The following is a 23,270-nucleotide window of genomic DNA, read 5'->3' as shown; positions in this document are numbered from 1 at the left end:
CTACAATCAAAAATATCTATGCTGTTAACACTTATCTCTTGGATGATCAGTTCAGCAAAAGAAAATTAGCATGCCTCCGATGATTTAGAAAATGGTGTAAATGGAATAGAATGACTCTAAATACATCAAGAACAGCAACAATCAAGGCTACTACAGCCCAACAAAGATCCAAGTTACCAGAAGTAGCACTCAATCGCTTTTACAAAAAATATGCTCAAGCTGTCACACATAACAAGGTCATAAGAGTGTATATTGCTAATAACCTAACATAAAACAAACATGCCAGGCATTCTATTAAAAAAAATGTCTTCTCTACTCTCCAACTGTTTTCCAAAATCAAATGTTTCCTTCCTATTTCCAATAAAGCTAGGCTTTACAAAAGCTAAATTCAGCTCTGCTTTGATTATTGTAATGTTGTCAAGGGAAACCACATGATCAAGCCATTCCATCTCAAGAAAATGTCATCAAAGATTATCATGGGTGAATATTATCCCAACCTGCAAACAGACCAATTGTGATTACTGTCATTAAAGATATAGAAAATCTTATCAAAGTTGTATTTACATAAGAAATATTAGCTCAATGTCTACGAGTAATAAAATAAGAATTAACTTTAAACATACATACATGCATTCACCCATGAATACAAACATAGATATATGAATACATGCTGTTATATATATATATATATATATATATATATATATATATATATATATATATATATATATATATATATATATATATATAATTTTCTTCTGTAACTCCTGGTACATGAATTTGTCTAAGTTTTGTAATTTATTTATTCGCGACTGTAAATTGTTGTGATTATCTATAGCTGGATTTAGCGCATGTGCATAGTGTCTATTTTACGATATTAAAGACATAAAATTGCATAGAATCTATAAATAAATGCTTACATACATATTAACAGTTACTAATAATAGATTAGCAAATATGTTTAAGAAATTCAGTTTTGTTCTCCATCGGACAGGCCAGTCATGTGGTATTTTAGAAGAATTATGTTAATTCCCATTGGATAGTTTAAATCATGTGAGTTCTACAATGTTAGAAATTTGTAATTTGTCAGGTAGGTAGTAGCGATAATATACATGTTATAGCTTCTTTGCCTGTATATAAATAGTTTGCTTATTCTTACTTCCTGTATTCTTGTCGACATATTTTATGTTGTATTTTGATATTATCTGAGAGAGAAAAAACTTATTTGTTTGAATTATTCAATGGAGTTCTGGACAATGCCATATTGACATCATGATTCTCGGCAGACCAGTACATTTCCAGTTCTTAAGATTTTATGGATCTTTTCATTCTTTTGGATTTTAATAGAGCTTTTTCAGGTCTTTTTTGGATTTGCTTCAAATGCTGTAAGTTCCTCTCACATTTTCATTTATAGCTTTGATAATTGAATTATTTGACCGCTCCAGTGGCCTAGTGGTTAGAGCGTCCACCTCAGATGCAGGAGGTTGCAGGTTTGAACCCCATCCGATTCATACCAAAGACTTACAAAAATGGTACTAACAGCTGCCTCACTTGGTGCTCAGCATTAAGAGGTTAGTGTTAGGACTGGTCAGCCTGGTATCAGGATAATGTGACTGGGTGGGACATCATGCTACATGTCTGTGACATGATGCCCCAGTGCTAGACATCGCTATAAACTGTCACACTGCAGACATCAAAGCGATATGACTGAATTTTTTTTAAAGCTATGTTAAAAATCTAAATCACACAAACACACATTAAATTATTTGTTAAGTTGTACAAAAATTGCCGGTTTTGCTTATTTCTGTTACTTAGTTTATGACCACAGATTCATGTGTGAGAATGTTTGTGTGTGTGATTTGGATCTGTAATGTAGCTTTAACCATTTTTCAGTTATATTGCTACAATATCTGCAGTGTCGCAGTTTATAGTGATGTCGAGCAATGGGGCATCATGATGCAGGCATGTAGCATCATGTCCCACACATACATTACAAAACTTGTTTCTATGCTAAATATGTATCCCTTTCTATCTGAAAATATGATGCACATAAATCAATGTACACCAATCAATTAAAGATCATGTAAAATCCATTCAATACTCATTGAACATACACATATCAGTCACTTTTTACAAATGAACATATTTTAGGTCCTGAGTGTTCAATTTTGGAAGTTTTCAGTGTAAATATATTGTTTCCACATAATAGAGGATTTAGGGATGTGGTGGTTTTTAAGCAAAATTTAAGATGCCCTATACATGTACTTAGTGTAAATTTTACATTATAAAAAATGAAAAATAACAGCTGTGTAACAATTTAGTGTTTTAATAAAATGCATGTATACTGTTGTTCATAATTCCAAACAGAACAAAATAAAGCATAACAATCCAATTTTCAAGGAACATTTTTAAACATGCTTTTGTTGAGATGTTTTTCATGACGTAGAATCAAACCATAATTATACAAAATAACTCAATGGGTTTACAGTGAATAATAGCATAACCATCACAGTGTGAAATGAATGTTTTTGGTCAGTGAGTAATGGATGAAGAAAAAAAAATACTGTATATACTTGCTTATAAGTCCAGTCCAACTGCAAACAACATAGGCCTTGATCTGCCATCATACAATACACTGAGAGATCAGGGTCTAACATATCTATACTACTGACTATGCCCAAGAAGCTTTATATGCCTTGATCTGCCATCATACAATACACTGACAGATCAGGGTCTAACATATCTATACTACTGACTATGCCCAAGAAGCTTTATAGGCCTTGATCTGCCATCATACAATACACTGACAGATCAGGGTCTAACATATCTATACTACTGACTATGCCCAAGAAGCTTTATAGGCCTTGATCTGCCATCATACAATACACTAACAGATCAGGGTCTAACATATCTATACTACTGATATGCCCAACAAGCTGCATAGGCTTTGATCTGCCATCATACAATACACTGACAGATCAGGGTCTAACATATCTATACTACTGATATGCCCAACAAGCTGCATAGGCCTTGATCTGCCATCATACAATACACTGACAGATCAGGGTCTAACATATCTATACTATTGACTATGTCCAACAAGCTGCATAGGCCTTGATCTGCCAGCACATTATGTGATAGCAAATACTGGTTTGTACAGTTTGCAGTTGGAATCCACTTATAAGTGAGTATAGATGGAATACATTCAGTTGAGCTAATGTTTTTCACATCATTCTAGTGAATGCATACATTTCAAAACTGAAATGTACCCTCTTTAAATTCACTGTTAAAATTATTTATTTCAAAACTGAAATTTACCCTCTACCATTTATTTCACTCATAAAATATCAACAATTATTCTAAACAATCAATAACAAATATCATGAGTTTCACTTTAGGGTGAAAATTAGAAATATTTATGATGGTGTGATGTATGTAGGATTTTTAATCACAGAAAACACATATAGACTGATCTTCTAGACAACTGCAGCAGATGAATGAATTGTATAATTCATTCAAACTGGAAAGAAATTACCACAACAGCTCCTGTAGTTTTCTCTGAATCTTAACGATTATACAACCTATTAAATCATTCTTTCATTTCTGATTCAAGAACAACATAAGGAATTTTCCGATGTTCCAACCATTCCATAAATTGGTCCTCAGTTCCTAGTAGGATGTTTTCAAAGATGAACTGAAACAAAAAGGAGACAACAATTATTTTAAAGAGTATCATTTTTTCTCAATATAATACCAATATCATTGGTACTTAAATTCTGTCCACACACTTTACAAAGCTGTCATGGTTACATTTACACCCTGGTCTGAGGCAACCCTAAAATCAATAAAAATTCCTACCAACTGAAAGAACTACAGTACTTATTTTCATCCTCATTAACAAAAGATGTGGAAGGATTCACTTTTTCATTTACATTTTGAAGCACTGTTTTGGCAAAATGATTGCAAATGAACATTTCCTGTTTGCACTAAATACATAAGTCCTTTGCACATTTCTATGTATACTTGTATTCTATATTTGGATGAATGAATGAATGACAAAAAACATTTTTTTTTATTAAAAATTTGCCATACACTGGAATTTTCTAGATTATTTTGCTAATTTCCTTTGGGATTCATTTCTAAATTAGTGATCCTGGATACTGAAAGCTTTCTTTAAAGAGTTCTTTATCTGGTTTTGGGATGTAAAAATGGTTAGCTGAAACTGATCATAATTTGGGAGTGTTGCCTTGTTTTCTAGCATGCAAGATATAACTGGTACAAATTGTTTGAAACTTGGTCCATAAGTCAAGTCTTTCTCAGAAAAAATTTGTTCACTTACCATCAACATTTTAATATCATTCATTGCATGTTTTCAGCATTATCTAAGATGAGCCTGCAATACTGTTCATGATTATCTCTGATAACTACATCTGAGCCTTGGCAACTTGTTGTTGTTATAGGATTTAATGCCATTTTTCAGTACAAGATAAGCCATACATTGCAGCCAGTATTAATGGTGGAGGAAGAACCCAGGAAAACCCCAGAAAGAACCAGTGACCGACGATAAGCTACTGGCAAGCTTTCTCACATATCCACATTGGCCAAGCCTGAGACAAACCCACACAGACAGAGGTGAGATGGCAGTGATCCATGATAGAGAGCCCTTTAGACCACTCAGGGCACCTGCCTTGGCAACTAGCCACCAAGAAATGGTAATCATCACTTAGTACAACTGACTGCTATACTTTAAATACTTGATTGCATGCATTGCAAGTACTACCAAAAATTTAAAGTGAAGGCTTTTACTCACTAATTTAGATCAAGAAAATGGTTAATCCTAAGTTGGTGGAATTGGGCAATAAAAGCGATCCATTACCTTTAAGGCTTTCTGTACATAGATCTGTAAAATTTCATAGGCCGGAAGGGACATCATATACAAACATAGTTTAGCCTGAAAAGATGAAAAAAATGTTCAATTGTTGTCTACATTATCTTTTAATAAGATTAAAAAGGTATATGGCAATGACTGTTTTCTACATGCAAAAGAACTTTTAAAAACTGAGGACCAAAAAAATGAATTGTAATAATTTTTATAAATTACTCTTTTGAATAATTTTGGTGTTAAAATGTTTTCATTTGTCAAATTTGACCTTGCTAAGGTCACCCAAATACTTTAAACTCGTCACTCCAAGCTTTGATACCAGGTGACAGAACATGCACATGTATGTCATGCGTCCAATGTTTCATCAGGGTTCTCCATTTTTTCCCCTCTATGAAAACCACATTACATGAACATCAGAGCTCTTGACAGTGGAAGCTGGAAAAATTGATGCAACAGACTTAACAAATAAAGCTGAAATTGAAGAAACAATTTTTAATTCAATTTGCAAAACAAAGTCAAATTATAACACATGGCTGATTCAAGCTAATGATGAAACAAGTTAAGATCAGAACTTTTATATAAAAAAATCAAAGAAGAATACTCTGCAGAAAAAGAAGGTTCACTTCGCTTTCTAGTGGTTTAATTACTATGGCAATGCTGAGTTGCCTCCCATACACAGAAAATATATTATCAAAGTCATATCAAACATAGACCTAAGGATACACTTTTCTTTTATTTTGGATTACACTAGCTAGAATTAAAGCAGACTATGAAGAATGCCTTGTGTGTCAGGTATCCATTTCTGTCAACCAAGCCTTTCTAATTAGTATATGTTTAATAGATATATAAATTAACAGTTAATATTCTGAAGGCAAAGTGCCTCAATAATTATCATGCTAAATAGTATGAATGAGTTCTAAGGTCTAAGACTAAATCCAGACTGGTCGCCACAACCCTCTAAAAATCCACAGGTAAAAAGTAGATAGGTGGGATAAATGTAACACAAAATATTTTCATTCTGGATCAAGGTCTGACAATTAATAACGTAACCAGTTCAGCTGAGCCTTATAAAACTATACTTGCCATGAAAAGTATAATTTTTTTAGCATGAAAGACATGGGTGACAAGCTGAGCCTTATAAAACTATATGTCAAGAAAGTCATTTTTAGCTTGAAAGACAGTGGGTGGCAAGCTGAGTCTTATAAAACTATACATGTCAAGAAAGTGTCATTTTTAGCATGAAAGACAGTGGGTGGCAAGCTGAGCCTTATAAAACTATATATATGTCAAGAAAGTGTCATTTTTAGCATGAAAGACAGTGGGTGGCAAGCTGAGCCTTATAAAACTATATATGTCAAGAAAGTGTCATTTTTAGCTTGAAAGACAGTGGGTGGCAAGAAGGCTATTTTAATATTACTGTTTCAGAGTACTGTATATACTTGCATACAAGCCTGTTTGAGTATAAGCCTCCCACCCAAACTGAATAAGTATAAACACTAGAAAGTTCAAGACCTGAGTATAGGCTGTCCCACAACACCAAGACATCACAAGATGCATGCGGTAAGTTTGAAATGCCTTTATTTAGGCAAACTTAGATTAACAAAAAATACATGTATACTTATCTCTGGGTTGGCATGTATGACTATTAATAAGAAATGGTAAAAACTAGTTTAAAAAGTAATTTAATTTTCTGTTTTCTTATTGTTTCTGCCTAATTTAGATTTGTGTATAATTTGATCAAATGATGACAAGAATTGAGCAATTGTAAGTTGCTGTAACACTACCTCTCCCTTTTGACTTAATTATTGTTTGTTTATGCATTATTGCATTGAACATTTTATATCAGTCCACCAGTAACTACATTTTTATTTTGCCTTGAATTTGTAAATACCTAACTCATTAGAATGTGATCCCAGTATGACAACACAATGAACAACAATACGGTTTGATTCAACACTCACAATTACGCTATTGAACATATTTACAAAATGGTGCCACAGCATGTATATTGTAGGTTGGAACATGCGCTGAATGAAGAACATTCCACTGAATGAAGTACATCCCTTGGAGTCAAATCATGGGCACCATTGCACTCAACTTTAGTGATATCTCCAAAATACAATAACAAAGTTTCAGAAATAATGATTCAAGAATTATGCTAATACCATAAAAGGTGAGTTGTGGTTTGCTTTGATGTAAGTGACCTTACACCATACCTATCAACTCTCATGCTGGGAGGAAGAAAAAAAACTCCCAATTTTTGGGGTCACTCCATGCCTACCTCCCGATTTCATAATATCTCCCAATTTTTGCGGAGAACTCCCAATTGTTACATTATGTCTTCGATTTTCATTTCTCCTAAAAAAGAAAAGCCCTACATAAATAGATATAAAGTATGCAATCCATGGAAGACATGTTCTGTTGTATCACCTGTGAACACTGTTTTGACGAAATAATTACTTTACTATAAAGAATTCACTTCTTCACTAAATAGAATGATAAGTTTAAACATTATTCACATAGACTTGATTTTTTCCCCCCCCCTACAACACAAAAATCAGAAAATAAACCAGAACAAAAGATAAACCACAACAATAAAATTGTCAACAATTAATTTCAATCCCATGTATGATCACTATAAATGCTGTAACTCCATATGCTATTGTGCCATTCTGACTAAAGAAACTTACACAAGTGAACACCTGGAATTTTTATACCCTATATAAGAACGTTAATTACCATTGTTAAATTAAAAGAAAAAATGAAAATACATACCACACAGAATATGTGTCCTCCAAAAACTAATTGAGAATACATATGTTTTATAGTAAACAATACTCAAAATGAGTTGACAATAATGGAATAAGGTCAGATATATGAGGGGAAAATAGTTGCCACATGTACAGTACTGTGAGGCTACCTATTTAGGTACCTTTAGTTCAACAAAATTGGGAATCCTTTATTTGCCAATCAATTGCTGGTGCTTGCATAACACACAGTAGTGTAGAACATGGTTTATTTGAATTTTGACAGAGGGCAAGTCATTTTTACAAAATAGTTGCATCTATAAAGATTAATTTTAAATTATTCAAGCTGGCTTTCTTACTCATTTATTTAAGACTAATCTTTAACTATTGTGCAGTTTGGCCACAGCTGACCAGAACATGAAGATAGGGCACGTCCTGGGGGAAAATAAGGCGCATTAATGGGAGAAATGGCGCATCCTTTGCAAATTTCACACATACTGGACCTGGAAGATTGATCAATATCAAGTGAAAACAAGGCTTTAAAAATGCCACAAAAAAACTCCCAATTTTATATCCCAATCTCTCTATTTTTTTATTCAGTCTCTCTACTTGGTTTCTAAAAAGTTGACAGGTATGTCTTACACCCCATTTTACAATACTATGGTAATCGTGCTAATATTATGGAATGAAAGGCAATTACACATCAATGCACTGGTATAGTTACCAGTCAAAATTCCCTCTTATCACAAGCCAGTGTCAGGGTTTTAATGAATAACTGGCCTGTATCACTGTCAGAAAACGAAAGACAAATCTGCCAACAGGAAAGGGGATGCTGAAACATTAAGCTTTCCATTGTGTGGAAAGTTATGATGTTGTTCAGCCAAAACACAAAATTAAAATAGATTGATGCTGATCTTAGTTGATCTATAATGAGAATTTTAGCTTTTATTATTACCACCCTTCATGAACAGGTAAATTATGCTGGTTATGTGCCTTGTACAATTAAATGTGTGTACCTTTTCACCAATATTACCTCATTCTGTAGAATCACTTACATTATTAAAAATAAGTAACTTGTGAGCGCATGATTCAATGTAAATGGAACAGCTATTAAGGAATAGCTTAAATGTTATCTGGAAGAATTCAATTTGGTTGGAACAATGAATATAGCAAAGTCTGCATCTAATATGTTTGGGAATAAATAGGGATTTAAGTGATGCTGTGCATGCTTTGTATTGTGTAAGTACTGTATTACAGTTCAGCCTGGTCTTCCAGGTAAACTCAACCAGCCTGCAAATTATGAAGCTGTATTTACCTTTATTTAATTTTATGTTGGAGAAATAAAAAAATATGCACATACAAAATAATAACAAAATCAATCATAGTACTTTATAGCAGATTAATAAGTGTCACATCACTTTAAATGATTTTTTTTACAAGCATATGTCTTAGGACACAGAAAAAAATTATTGTTTCATGTCCCAAGATTTGCAGCCATTACAGTAGTCAATAAAAAGTCTTAAAAACTGTCAAGTTTAGACATTGGCCCATGGATAAGCAGACCCTGCCCCCCCCTTCTCCAGGGTCAGGGTTAGGGTTTCCAAAATCATTCAGCTTATATGCTAGTATATACGATAACTGTTTGCTGTTCAGAACGTCATGTACAGCAGTGGGTCCCAAATTTGTATGGGCCACTGCCCCCTTGGTTATTCTTAGCACCCCTTACCTTACCCTGTAACAAGCATTATTCAGCATTAGTGCCCCCTCTCAGTAATTCCACTTTGGGAACCACTGATAAACAGGATGTTACTTTGCTTTATTTTATTTTTTAACTTTATGTTTGCTGGGTATACTAGTTTGACAAATGTGTTAGCATGAATGTTTCTGGTTGTTACTAAACGTTTATGTTTTTTTTTTTGTTGTAAATTATTATAATTTGGTTAGAAATTGTATTCTGCTCCGTAACTGATGTGGAATTGGGTCATACTAATTTTCTAGATGGAATTAATGTTCACTATTTGTTTCAATTTGTGGGTTTTAGAATCTGCGAAATGTGATACATTACGAATAATAATAAAATCACACAGCAATACTTGTCTCTAGTCAGACCACTATTTGTAAATATTGTGTTTTCACTAATAATTATAAAAATCACATAGTAATGCTTGTCTCTAGTCAGACCATTATCTACAAATATCATTTTACATTACCTTAGACATTTACATTACCTTAGACAGGCTGACTGTTTTACTGTCCATGTGTGCATACTTTTGGAGTTTGATGATCATGTCATTGACTTCTACATCCATATTGTCTGTCATCAAAAGAGTCTCTTCCTTTAGGTCTTCGTACCTACAATTGGTAATGGTTAAAGTTGATAATGGTTAAATGTGGTACAGGCCAAAATAGTAAAAAAAAATATGCAATAGTGGTGCTATTTAAGGTGGCCTCTGATGATGTCTCAAAAGGTAGAACCACTTGATTTTAGTATGTCGTATCTGGTTCAATAAATACCACAAGCTCTTATATTTCACTATTCTTTTTTGACATCTTAAAACACTTGCACAACTACAGCAACAAAGTCACTGGAACTCAGCCAAACATTCATTCAGATGGCAATGTACTATAAATGTATTGGATCTATACTTTAGCAACTTTGCTAATGAGCAAAACCTTGAGAATGAATAACTGTTCTAAAATTTACATTGTAAACTCATGCCATCTGGCGTCAGACAAAAGTGATGGGCAAGTTTCATTATATACCTGGCAAAGACCATTATATCCTGTATTAATGGGCTGCCTACCCAGAAACCAGCCCTACTTTCTTTTTAGCAATATATAACTATGCATATATATTACAATATTTAGTTGAATTAGAAAATGTATTGAATTAAAAAATGTATCATATTAGATAAGGGTGCAGAAATGTGTCAATTGTATTCAGAAATCAGCATCCAATTTTAACCTTTCAAGTCTACTATATAAATCAATGTGAAGCATTTTATGGAAGTCTGAAAATGACTTAAAATTATTGACATAAAGCTAAGAAAAACTACTACAATCAAGCTATGAGTGATAGCAATGCAAGCACATGATGGTAGTATCTAAAAGATTTTAGTCCCTCCCCAAAAAATTTTATGCCCACTCAATTTGATCACATTGGAGAAGTCTCAACTACAAATGTACATTTATTAGCAGACATCTTCAACCACAACTTTACAAACGTAACAATTATCTCACAGACAATATACTGAGATCACTGAGCACTAAAAGCTTCTCAAGTAGATGCCAAAGTCTATAGCTAATGTAAGTAAACATCATGTATACTGTACCCTTGTAACACTGAATTTAAAAACAAAAAATCACTGGGCTTGATGAAATTGTCCCAATGGCACTAAAATGTGCTGCACCTGTAATATCTCAATCTATAGCTAACCTCATTAATAACAGTATCCAGTCTGGTGTTTTCCTAGATAAATTGAAACAAACAAAAGCAAACCCAACACACAAAAAAGGCACTAGATTGGACCCAGGAACTACAGACCTATTTCTATTCTCCCTACATTACCAAAACTTTTTGAGAAACTGATTGCTAAGCAAGTATATCATTATTTCAAGATATTCTGAGTCTTTCACAAAGATCAATCAGGTATTCACAATGGCCATTCATGCCAAACAGCTTTAACAAAACTCGCAGACTGTTGGCTGCAGGAAATCCATTGGGGGAATCTAACATGCATACTCTTTCTAAACTTCAGGAAGGCTTTTCATTAGTTTATCATGATGTTCTCACATCTATGCTAAAATGCAAAACTTGATAGTAATGACTTAAACAGGTTCTAATCTTATCTATGCAACAGAATGCAAAAAATTGCTATGTGTAATGTTCAGTCTGATTCAATGGAAATTAATCATGGTGTTCCCCAGGGGTCTATATAGGCCTATTTCTAGTTCTTATTTTCATAAATGACCTTCCCCTGTGGACACAGCTTTCAAACATGGACTTATTTGCAGATGATGCTACTATAACTTCTTCAGGTATTGATTTATTTGCTGGTGAAGTTCTACTAGATTCCAACATAAGAAATACTGAGATGTGGTCAAAACAAAATAAGATGTTTATAAATAAAACTAAAACAAAAAACAAATTGTATGGTATTAGCCTCATCAAACAATATTCCACTTCTGAGAAACTGCAAAATCTGACAATAAATAAGCAGCTCATTAAAAATTTTAAGGAAGAAAAACTTTTAGGAGTAATAGCTGAAAATGACTTAAAGTGGGACAAACATATTGACAATGTCCGTAGATCTCTATGTCTGTAGATCTCTATCAAGCAAAATTACTTTACCAAAAATATTTTTTAAAAAATACCTTCCTATACTACAATTCCTACAATTTGCCAGTTATTGATTATTGCTTGACAATATGAGGAGACTGCCACAAGTGTCAGATAGAATTATCAAGATGCCAAAGAGAATAGCTCGCCTAATTCTGGATGCTCCTTTTGACATACTAAGACTTATTCATAAGCTGAAGTGGCTTCAAATAAATGACAGAACAAACTTTTAAAAGGCGGTACTTGTCTATAAATGTATAAACTGTAACATGCCTGACTATATGAGAGAACTATCTGTTGAAGTTCACGGACCATATGCTTTACAGTCAACCTTACATGGCCAGTAGAAGATACAAACAACAACAAAAACAAGACTGAACAATTTTGATATAGTCTTACATATTCTGGAATAAAATATGGAAATTTTTGCCCACATCACTTAGATCAGCCACTTCTGTTGAAAAGTTTTAAAGGAAAATATCTGAAATACTTGAAACTTGATTTTTAAATCATTTCTATATATATCTTGTAAACTCCCCAGTTTCTGTTCCAACTGTCTAGTCCATGTGCATGCTAATCTGTCCTTTGTTTCAAAGTAATTGATATGTCCAAAGCAATGTTCATCTGAATATTTGTTTTTTTAAATGTTGTGACTTTCTTTATCTGACAAATTTTGTTAGCAATATTTATGCGTGTAGGCTGCTAGTAGCAGTCTCAAGGGAGACTAGATACATCTGTATTATAACTGAGCTACCCTTGTTAAACAACGAATTATTATTATTATTATTATATGCTATGAATTTTTTTTTTCATCAGTATCGATTTTCAGGCTTTATTTTAGCATTATTATATTCCAGTCATAGGCCAGATGAGCTTATGGGATGGCCACTTTACCACATCTGTCCATCTGTGTAGCACAAACGTTAATGCTATCCCTCCTCCAGTACATGGAGGATTGCCATGAAACTTTAAACAGATATTCATCCCGAAATGAAAATTAGCTATCTTGAAAATAACATTTTAGCTATTTCTCCTTAAATGTATGGCCATATCAACATGGGGTCTTTCACCAGATGACTTTCTATGGGGTCTAATTGGTTCTAAATGTTGATTATTCTGCACAAACATCCAATATGGCATAACTTAGATTTGTTGATCAGGGAAGGCATTACTTAGATTTGTTGATCAAGGAAGGCATTACTTAGCGTTGTTGATCAAGGAAGGTATTATTTAGATTTGTTGACCAAGGAAGGTATTATTTAGATTTGTTAATCAGGGAAGGCATTGATTAGATTTGTTGATCAAGGAAGGCATTACTTTGATTTGTTGATCAGGGAAGGCATTACTCAGATTTGTTGATGAAGGAAGGTATTATTTAGATTTGTTGATCAGGGCAGGCATCATTTAGATTTGTTGATCAAGGAAGGCATTGCTTAGATTTGTTGATCAGGGAAGGCATTACTTAGATTTGTTGATGAGGGAAGGCATTAATTAGATTTGTTGATCAGGGAAGGCATTATTTAGATTTGTTGATCAGGGAAGGCATCATTTAGATTTGTTGATCAAGGAAGGCATTATTTAGATTTGTTGATCAAGGAAGGCATCATTTAGATTTGTTGATCAAGGAAGGCATTATTTAGTTTTGTTGATCAGGGAAGACATTACTTAGATTTGTTGATGAGGGAAGGCATTAATTAGATTTGTTGATCAAGGAAGGCATTACTTAGATTTGTTGATCTGGGAAGGCATTAATTAGATTTGTTGATCAGAGAAGGCATTACTTAGATTTGTTGATCAAGGAAGGCATTATTTAGATTTGTTGATCAGGGAAGGCATCATTTAGATTTGTTGATCAAGGAAGGCATTATTTAGATTTGTTGATCAAGGAAGGCATTACTTAGATTTGTTGATCAGGGCAGGCATCATTTAGATTTGTTGATCAAGGAAGGCATTATTTAGACATGTTGATCAAGGAACGCATTGATTAGATTTGTTGATCAGGGAAGGCATTTCTTAGATTTGTTGATCAGGGAAGGCATTAATTAGATTTGTTGATCAAGGAAGGCATTTCTTAGATTTGTTGATCAGAGCAGGTATCATTTAGATTTGTTGATCAAGGAAGGCATTATTTACATTTGTTTTTCAGGGAAGGCATTATTTAGATTTGTAGATCAAGGAAGGCATTCCACTGCTTTCAAAAAAGTATCAATATTCATTGGGTCTTTAAATTTGTGGGTGCCGCTAAAATAAAATCAATGAGGACCTGCAACCATTAAGTACATTCACAACATACTGACAATCAATCATAACCAAATATGATCATAAATGAAGATTGTAAAGATGGTAATAATATAAAAAGCGTAAATAAGTTGGTATTATCTCACCATTTATAAGGTTTTATATCAATGGTCTCATCGTGCATTGTTACTGATTGATCAACTCATCTTTAAATATCTCACACTTAAATTAATTCCTTGATATCAATAGTCTCAATAAGCTTTGTCATTGACTGATCAACACAACTGTAAGTACCTCAGACTTTACAATGGGTATGTGCAAACTATGGCCTGTGGGCTGGATCTGGCCTGTAACCTGGATTTATCAACTTATTTACATCAAAGAGTGTGGTTTTAAACATCACTTATCCAGCAGAAAATTACATATTCCTGACTTACCTGGTCTGATACCAAAGGTCTCAATATGTCTTGCTACTGGCTGATCAAAACAACTTTAATTATCTCACTATTTAAAGGCTTATCATCAAAGGTCTCAATATGCTTTGTTACTGGCAGATCAAAATAATAATAATAATGAGGACTTTGTATAGCGCCTAATCTTTAGAAGCTCTAAGCACATTACAACATTAGAAAACACCTATAAGATAAAAAAATATAAAATGATATGATTTCAAAAACAAACACCATGAAATCAGAAAAAATTAAAAAACAGGCTGAGAATATTTCAGGTAGGAAACATTATTAGGTCTTTAAGTTTGTTCCTGCAGTCAAAATAAGTGAGTTTTGAGAGCCAGCTTGAATGTGATCACTGTGTCTTTGTGTCTAAGTTCAGTGGGCAATTCATTCCATGTTGCTGGGCCCTGGTATGCAAAAGAACGCTGTCCATAAGACTCTGTTTTCATAGTGGGAACAATGAGTATACAATTGTCAGAAGAGAAGCGTACCTATCTTGCTGGTGTGTATACATGGGTTAGATCGGATAGGTATGTTGGACTTGAGTCTAACAGTGAAACGTAGCACAGAGAACAAATTTTATGTTTGATTCTGGATCGAATGGATAGCCAGTGTAGGGTACAGAGCAGTGGGGAGGTGTGCTCTGATCGTGGTACTCTAAGTATGATCCGAGAAGCTGTGTTGTGATATTTTGAAGTTTCTGGAGCAGATATTGAGATGAACCAGACAGAACTGAGTTACAATAGTCCAGTCTTGAAAGTACTAATGAACACACAAGTGTTTTAGTGGCATCAACTGAAAGAGATATTTGCGAATTGAGCTGATGCGTCTCAGCTCAAGATATGCAGCCTTGTATATCTTCATGACATGTTGGTGCAATGTGAGAGTACTGTCCAGAGTAACACCTAGGTTTCGTACTGATTATGTGAATTTAATGTTGGTGTTGCTGATATTTATTGTTTGAGGTAAAGGATGTCAATGAGAAAGTCTTTGTGTTGTGATCAGAATGGCCTCAGTTTTATCATCATTCATCTGCAGCTTGTTACAAGTCATCCATGATTTCACATCAGAAATGCACCTCTCTACACCTTGGATGGTAGCATCAACTTCAGTTGGGTGGCTAGATTTGTATATTTGGGTGTCATCAGCATACAATTGGTGAGACACTGGATGATGATCTATGACACTTGAGAGCGACTGAGTGTACAGAATTAAGAGAACAGGTCCAAGAACAGACCCCTGTGGAACACCACAACATAGATCAACTGGGCTGGAGTGTATTCCATTTGCAGATACAATTTTTGTCCTGTTGACCAAGTAGGACTTGAACCACAGTAAGGCTGTATCATCAATGCCAAATACATGCTGGAGACGGTGAAGTAATATATCATGGTCTATTGTGTCAAATGCTGCAGACAAATCAAGGAGGGTGAGGACTTTCATCTTTCCGCTATCCAACGCAGAGAGAATGTCATTAACTACTTTTAGAAGAGTTGTTTCAGTACTGTGGCAAGGACGATATGCAGATTGTACATTGCTAAAAAGACTGTTTGAATTTAGATGAGATACAAGCTGGGATAGAACAACCTTTTCTAAGATTTTTTATTTGAATGGGAGATTAGAAACTGGGCGGTAGTTCTTTAAATCGTTATGGTCTAGTGTTGGTTTCTTCAGCAGAGGCTTTACAATGGCAGTTTTGAAAAATGATGGGAATTCCCCAAATGAGAGAGAGGTATTAATATCAGTTAGTGAAGGCAATACTGGATCTAAGCACTCAAGCAGCAGTGATGTTGGAACTGGATCAAGTTCACTTTGGTGCACTCTTCATCAGGATTGTACGTACGAAATCAAACAACTTTAATTATCTCACTATTTAAAGGCTTGTCATCAAATGTCTCAGTATGCTTTGTCACTGACTGATCATCTCAGATTTAATTATCTCAACATTTGCAAGACTTGATATCAAGGTATCAGTAGGCTTCATCATTGTCCGACTTCAAAATATGCTTTGACATAATTCAACTGATCATCTCAACTTTAATTTTCTAAGATTTACTACATGGCTTGATATCCCAATCCTCAATATACTTAGTCTTTGTCAGACTGATAACTCAACTTTTTTCCTCACCATTTGAAAGGCTTGATATCAAAGGTCTCAATATGCTTGGTCACAGTCTGACTGATCATCTCAACTTTAATTTTCTGCAGCTCATAATGAGGGCTGAGTTCTTGTGAGCCCAGGGTGGCAAATTTCAGTCGAAAATTGGCAATCTGCTCTCTGTAACAATAAATATAGTGTTTACATATTAAAAACTTATTTTAAATTCCAAAAACAATCTAAGATTATATATTATATGAACCTGAGATCCTTGTTCAATAATGTCATACGCTAATTTGAACAAGCTTCCACTACATGTAAAATCTGCTGAAAATATTAGAGTATTTAAGAAGATATATCATGAGCATATATGTGCTTCTAATAGATAATGGAATTTAGTGATTTAATACTAAACATGTTAAAATAAAAAGTAATTATTGCTATCTTCATATAATGTGCATTGTTATACTCTCCTTGGAGGGCCTCAAGGGAGAATATTCCTTGACTAATGAGTCACCCTCTATAAATAAAGCATTATTATTATTATTAGTAGTAGTAGTAGCAGTAAAACCTGTAATCAGTCCCTTCTTAGTTCTTTGTAGGATATTTGCTTTTCTTCTAAATACTGAAACTCACAAAATATTAGCAAACATATTACAGTAGCATATTAATGAAACAAAATAATTCTAAGCAGATTACTGTAGAAAATTAATGAAACAAAATATTTGCAATCATATTACAGTAGCATATTAATGGAAAAAATAATTCTAAGCAGATTACTGTAGAAAATAATGAAACAAAATAATTCTAAGCAGATTACTGTAGAAAATGAATGAAACAAAATAATTCTATGCAGATTACTGTAGAAAATTAATGAAACAAAATAATTCTAAGCTGATTACTGTAGAAAATTAAGGAAAGACCATAAGGAGAATAGTGTAACAAATTAAGGAAACAAAGATTAATAAGAAGAAAACTAGCAAATCCATGCAACGAATTCATTATGTTGTTAAATCTGATTCCAAGATGCTAATGTGTATAATAAACAATGATGAATACATAAAGAGACAATTCAGGAAGTTTGTAACCTGATGTCAATAGTTTCTGTAAAAATGATGTCAAACTAAAATAAATGGAATGACAGACATGTGGCTTTTATTTTTATGTTTTATTTTTTAAATGAAACAATGCTATTAATGCTTCACCTCACCTTACTTCGATTTAAACAACCCATTATTTTCATTTGTGGCTTGATAATTGTTTTCCACTGACATAAACTAATTACATTTTGCTTGGTCTGTGTTAGGTCATGTATGAGACCACTGTGGTGGCCATGTGATTGGAGCGACCGCCTCAGATTTAGGAAGTTGAGGGTTCTAACCCCGACTGTGTCATACCAAAGACTTATAAATATGGTACTAACAGCTTCCTCACCTGGCGCTCAGCACTATGAGGTTAGTGTTAGGACTGGTCAGCCTGGTGTCTGGATAATGTGACTGGGTGGTACATCATGCTAAATGTCTGTGGCATGATGCCCCGGATAGTTTGACTGGGTGGTACATCATGCTAAATGTCTGTGGCATTATGCCCCAGTGCTAGACGTCACCATAAACTGCCACACTACAGAAATCGTAGTGATATATGTAAAAATACAAATACCATATATCCCCACACACACACATGCATGTCTTACAAGTATGCTCTTGAAATAAGTAAAAGAAAAGAGTGAAAGACAACAAGCTTTGTAAAATTTAACAAATAATTTACTTCCCTAGAATACAAAGTGAAAATGAAAAAAAAAACTTACATTATTGCAAAATAAATCCCAAAATAATCCAAGAACTACAGACACAAGTCCTAGAAATTTAATGCCTAAATAAAATTCAGTAAAAGTCCCAAAGAAATCCCAAAACTCAAGGCGGTGATGAGTCTGTTGAATCACAGTAATATAATTTCAGGTTTGAATACACTATAAATTCCAGTAAATGTCTCTATCCAAGAATTTTATCAGAGCACTTTTGTATTTTCAGAGAAAATAATCACTTGAATTCAATAATTTGAAGAAAATGATTCAACCCAAATGGACACAACATAATACAACTTGAAAATGCAAGATGTTAAAGCAAGAATGACAAAGTCCTCACAATTACAAGATTATATAGTTCTCTACTTGACCTCAGGTCACAATTAGCATTTTCTAAGAAAAAACCATTACTTAATGGAAAATAGCCTTCTAGAATGATCCTTGTTAACAACCAAAATGGTACTTGAAAATAACTTACAAGATGCTCTCAACAGACTTCAAGTATGGTGCAAGGAAAATAGTATGATCACAAATACAGAAAATAATGAAAGCCCTACTAGTTACAACACAACAAAAACGAGCAAGGCTAGATAGCGACTTACTCCAGGTTCTATTTGATGATGTGAGCTTTAATATGGCCTGTCTAGACAGAATTCTTGGTGTATTCATAGATAATAATCTTTCTTAGTCTATTCACATTAAACATGTTTCAAAAAAGGTTCATTCTTATCTTTGGCTACTGAGGAAAATCAAAACATACATTCCTCTTCAGTACAGGGTCATCTTTTATAAAAAGTTATATTCTGCCATATCTGGACTACTGTAATGTAATTTGGGGTAATACCTCTAATTCAAACATAACAACACTTTTAAGACTCCACAAGAGGGCTTGCCATTTAATTCTAGATCAACGTATAGACAATTTTCAGGATGCAATGAATAATATAAAGGTTTTAACAATACATCAACGAATATTTCTTAGAAAGACCAAATTGATGTATAAAGTATCTAGAAAAGCCATTTCTATCTAAGCAATATCTTTCACCAAAGAGATGTTAATGGTGCTCCAAATTTAAGGTCCATAAGAAGTAAAAATTACATTATACCAAGGCCAAAGAAGGAATTGTTTAAAAGTTTTCAATATACTGGTCCACTGGTATGGAACAACATTCCCAGTGACATAAGGCAGGCTCATGGCATTTCTTCTTTTCATAATCAATGTCTTAAATGGATGAAATCTTTAGAAAATTGAAGTTCTAGTACAAAAAATAAAGCCTGCTTTTCTGCAATTTTGCATCATTCATAGCTGAATTTTTCAATGCAGGATGATATCTTATGTTTTATATATGTTTATGTTTTCACAGATGCCTGTGCATGTGTTCCAGGCTTGATAATTTGTATTTTAAAATTACTTAATTATTTAGTGTCAAGCCAGATTCTTCACATCATGTTGTATATACTGTGTATGTTGCACATAACAAATAGAAGACCTCAAGGTAGATTAGTTCTGTAACTAATTGAGTTACCTTCTCTAAATAAAGTCTCTATTATTATTATTATTATTATTACAAAATCAAAACCATTACCTGGATTACACTTAGGAAATTTCAAAACTTGGACCCAAATAAACATATTTACTTCTATTAATAATGATCCTCACATTAAGCCCATACACAGAGAGAATAATTTTGCTATATATTAGTTGTTTACACAAAATGAAATTAAAAAAAAGAGTCAGTCAGGTAAAGCAGAAATGAACTCAACTTTCGAAAAGGTCAAATCCAGCATACACTGTTACATTACATTAACATGTAATGAAATAAATTTTTAACAAAAACTAACAAACAAATAAAATTAAATTAAACATACATAACACATTTGAACATGTCCCTTATACTATTTATCAGGAAACATGGCTGTATAGGTAATCAATACAGGAAAATATTGATTATCCAGACATTACATTTGTCTCCATAATATATCCCCCCCCCAAAAAAAAAAAAATCATTTATAATGGAAAAAATTATCAGTCTATGTCACTGCATACAATTTTAAAGATCTGGAGAATTGGCAACCATATTTTATAATACTGACAGATGTTTTTCTGTGTTAGCTTCAAAACATGTAGCTAAAATTCACTTTACTAAAACCATCATTCAAGCATGACTGAAAGTAACAAGATTCCTCTGCATGGAATGCATTCAGGCATGACAGAAAGTAACAAAATGGTCCCTGTGTGTTGAATTCATTCAAGCATGACAGAAAGTAGCAAGATGGTCCCTGTGTATGCAATGCATTCAAGCATGACAGAAAGTATCATGATAATCCCTATGCATGGAATGTATTCAACTATGGAAAAAGTAGCAAAATCACTGTGTATGGAAAGAATTCAAGCATGACAGAAAGTAGCAAGATGGTCCCTGTGTATGGAAAGTATTCAAGCATGACAGAAAGTACAAGATGATCCCTTTATATGGAATGCATTCAAGCATAAGAGAAAGTAGCAAGATGATCCCTGTCTATGGAAAGTATTCAAGCATAACAGAAAGTAGCAAGATCATCCCTGTGTATGGAAAGCATTCAAGCATGACAGAAAGTAGCAAGATGATCCCTGTGTATGGAAAGCATTCAAGCATGACAGAAAGTAGCAAGATGATCCCTGTGTATGGAATGCATTGAAGCATCTCATAAAGTAGAAAGATGGTCCCTGTGTATGGAATGCATTCAAGCATGACAGAAAGTAGCAAGATGGTCCCTATGCATGGAATTTATTCAATCATGACAGAAAATAGCAAGATGATCCCATGATGGAATGCACTCAGGTCAGACAGAAAGTAGCAAAATGATCCCTGTGTATGGAATGAATGACAGAAAGAGGCATGTGAATGTGTGTGATTTGGATTTTAACATAGCTTTAAAAAAAAAATCAGTCATATCACTACGATATCTGCAGTGTGGCAGTTTATAGTGAAGTCTACAGACATGTAGCATGATGTCCCACCCAGTCACATTATCCTGACACCAGGCTGACCAGTCCTAACACTAACATCTTAATGCTGAGCACCAAGCGAGGCAGCTGTTAGTACCATTTTTGTATGTCTTTGGTATGACTCGGCCAGGGATTGAACCTACGACCTCCTGCATCCAAGGCAGACGCTCTAACTACTAGGCCACCAGAGTGGTGTTACAGTAGCAAGATGATCCTTGTGTATGGAATGCAACTTCATTTTTTTATGCAAGTATCCATTATAAGTTCCGATATTTAACTGAGAAAAAGCATGAACATATTATGGTGCACTTTCAAGTCTATTCATCAATTTCCTAATTAATGGTATTTACATTTTCAGTGGCACTTTTCATTAATTAAATTAGGCATCATTTTGATGTTTGAGCTATCACGTTTCATTGGTCATTTTATTCTATTGGTTCTGAAGTTGGTAAATTTTGTAAAAGCAGTTATGCTTTACACAAAGACAAACATCATATTGCTTGCACATTAAGGACACCTCATGCTGCCTTTCTTTTTCAAACATCGCAATGCTTCTCTTTCAAACAATGAACTCACTGTGCATATTTTACGCTTCATTTCTCTATGTTGCATTTTGTTTTCATCATCTATCTTACTTTCTGACAGACTGGATAAAGAAAAAAATTAAATGTCCCTAAATCAATGTGATCAACTTTGTCCACTCAAAAACATGAAAATTATGAATCCAAATCAACAGCAAAAGTCATTGTTTCCTCTCAACAACAGCATGTATAAACTATCATATGGTACATTTACATTCCAGAAAATCTCTATTTTAAGTAGTCATATATAATATATGAGGTCATTCAAGCAAGAACCATCATTGTTAATTCTATTTTGATTGGTAAAATGTCTTTTACTGCCCATTATTGAAGAATAAGATAATTTCTAACCTGAACACAGAGAGTGGATCTACCCATCACTCAAGTTAAGGGAACAAAACCGGGCAAGTCGAAATATCTGCTATGGAAGGTGGCAATACTTGACTGACCACTCACTGCAGAGTCAAGGCACATGTATGTAGTGGATGTACATGTCAGCCATGGGGAAAGATTTAAATGTGAGTCAAGGGACATGGATATACATGTCAGCCATAGGGAAAGATTTAAATGTGAGTCAAGGCACATGTATGAAGCAGATATGCATCAGAGGTCTCACTAGGATTTTGGTAAAAATAGGACTCTCACCAGCAAAAGTTGCAGACCCCTACCAGAAGCATATTTTTGCACACATGAGTTTAATTTTCCAAATTCTTTACACCACTGACATATAGCTCTTGTTTGTCCATCAGAGTGAGACTGAATTTTGTCAGTCCAAGGAAAGGTCTTATTCCAAACACTAAGCCAGGCAACACACTTTCTTATACTTGGCTACTATTCCATCCAAACTATCAGTTCTAGCAACTTTAGCACTCTTCTGAATCTCGTTACAATTTCTGTCAATTTGCCGTTCAACCCCAAAATATTGCAAACAGCATTTAAAGTCTTGATGTATATTGAATTTGAGGTCACATGCACTACTAAGTACCTAATATTAATTATTAGGTTACACTTGGAAACAAACACAATACTGAAAGCTAAAATTGTTCATTTGATGTACTCTCAGACATGACCACATGTACATCTCTGGGTCTTTTTGCCTTTAATTCAGTCACTGTAAATATCTACATTTTCCACCACTCA

General features: G+C 33.9%; 1 protein-coding gene across 4 annotated transcripts in view; it reads right to left on the bottom strand.

The window, feature by feature from the left end:
• Window positions 1-2,303: 2,303 nt before the first annotated feature.
• The window catches only part of LOC149783372 (uncharacterized), a 97,980-nt gene continuing 77,013 nt past the window's right edge, over window positions 2,304-23,270 (bottom strand). For all 4 annotated transcript variants that reach the window (XM_089931601.1, XM_089931602.1, XM_089931603.1 and 1 more), the window contains 4 exons: window positions 16,787-16,936; window positions 9,858-9,981; window positions 4,877-4,951; window positions 2,304-3,694 (listed from right to left, as the gene is read on the bottom strand). In XM_089931601.1, the coding sequence (XP_089787727.1) occupies window positions 3,590-3,694; window positions 4,877-4,951; window positions 9,858-9,981; window positions 16,787-16,936 (454 nt within the window). In that variant the 3' untranslated portion in view covers window positions 2,304-3,589. The remainder of the gene's footprint in view (window positions 3,695-4,876; window positions 4,952-9,857; window positions 9,982-16,786; window positions 16,937-23,270) is intronic.

This window comes from Sinohyriopsis cumingii, chromosome 14 (assembly GCF_028554795.1).
Source record: "Sinohyriopsis cumingii isolate HCF-2022 chromosome 14, ASM2855479v2, whole genome shotgun sequence".
In the NCBI taxonomy this organism is placed as follows: Eukaryota; Metazoa; Mollusca; class Bivalvia; order Unionida; family Unionidae; genus Sinohyriopsis; species Sinohyriopsis cumingii.
Note: the sequence above shows the minus strand (reverse complement) of the source record. Positions and strands in the feature narration are given on the sequence as shown.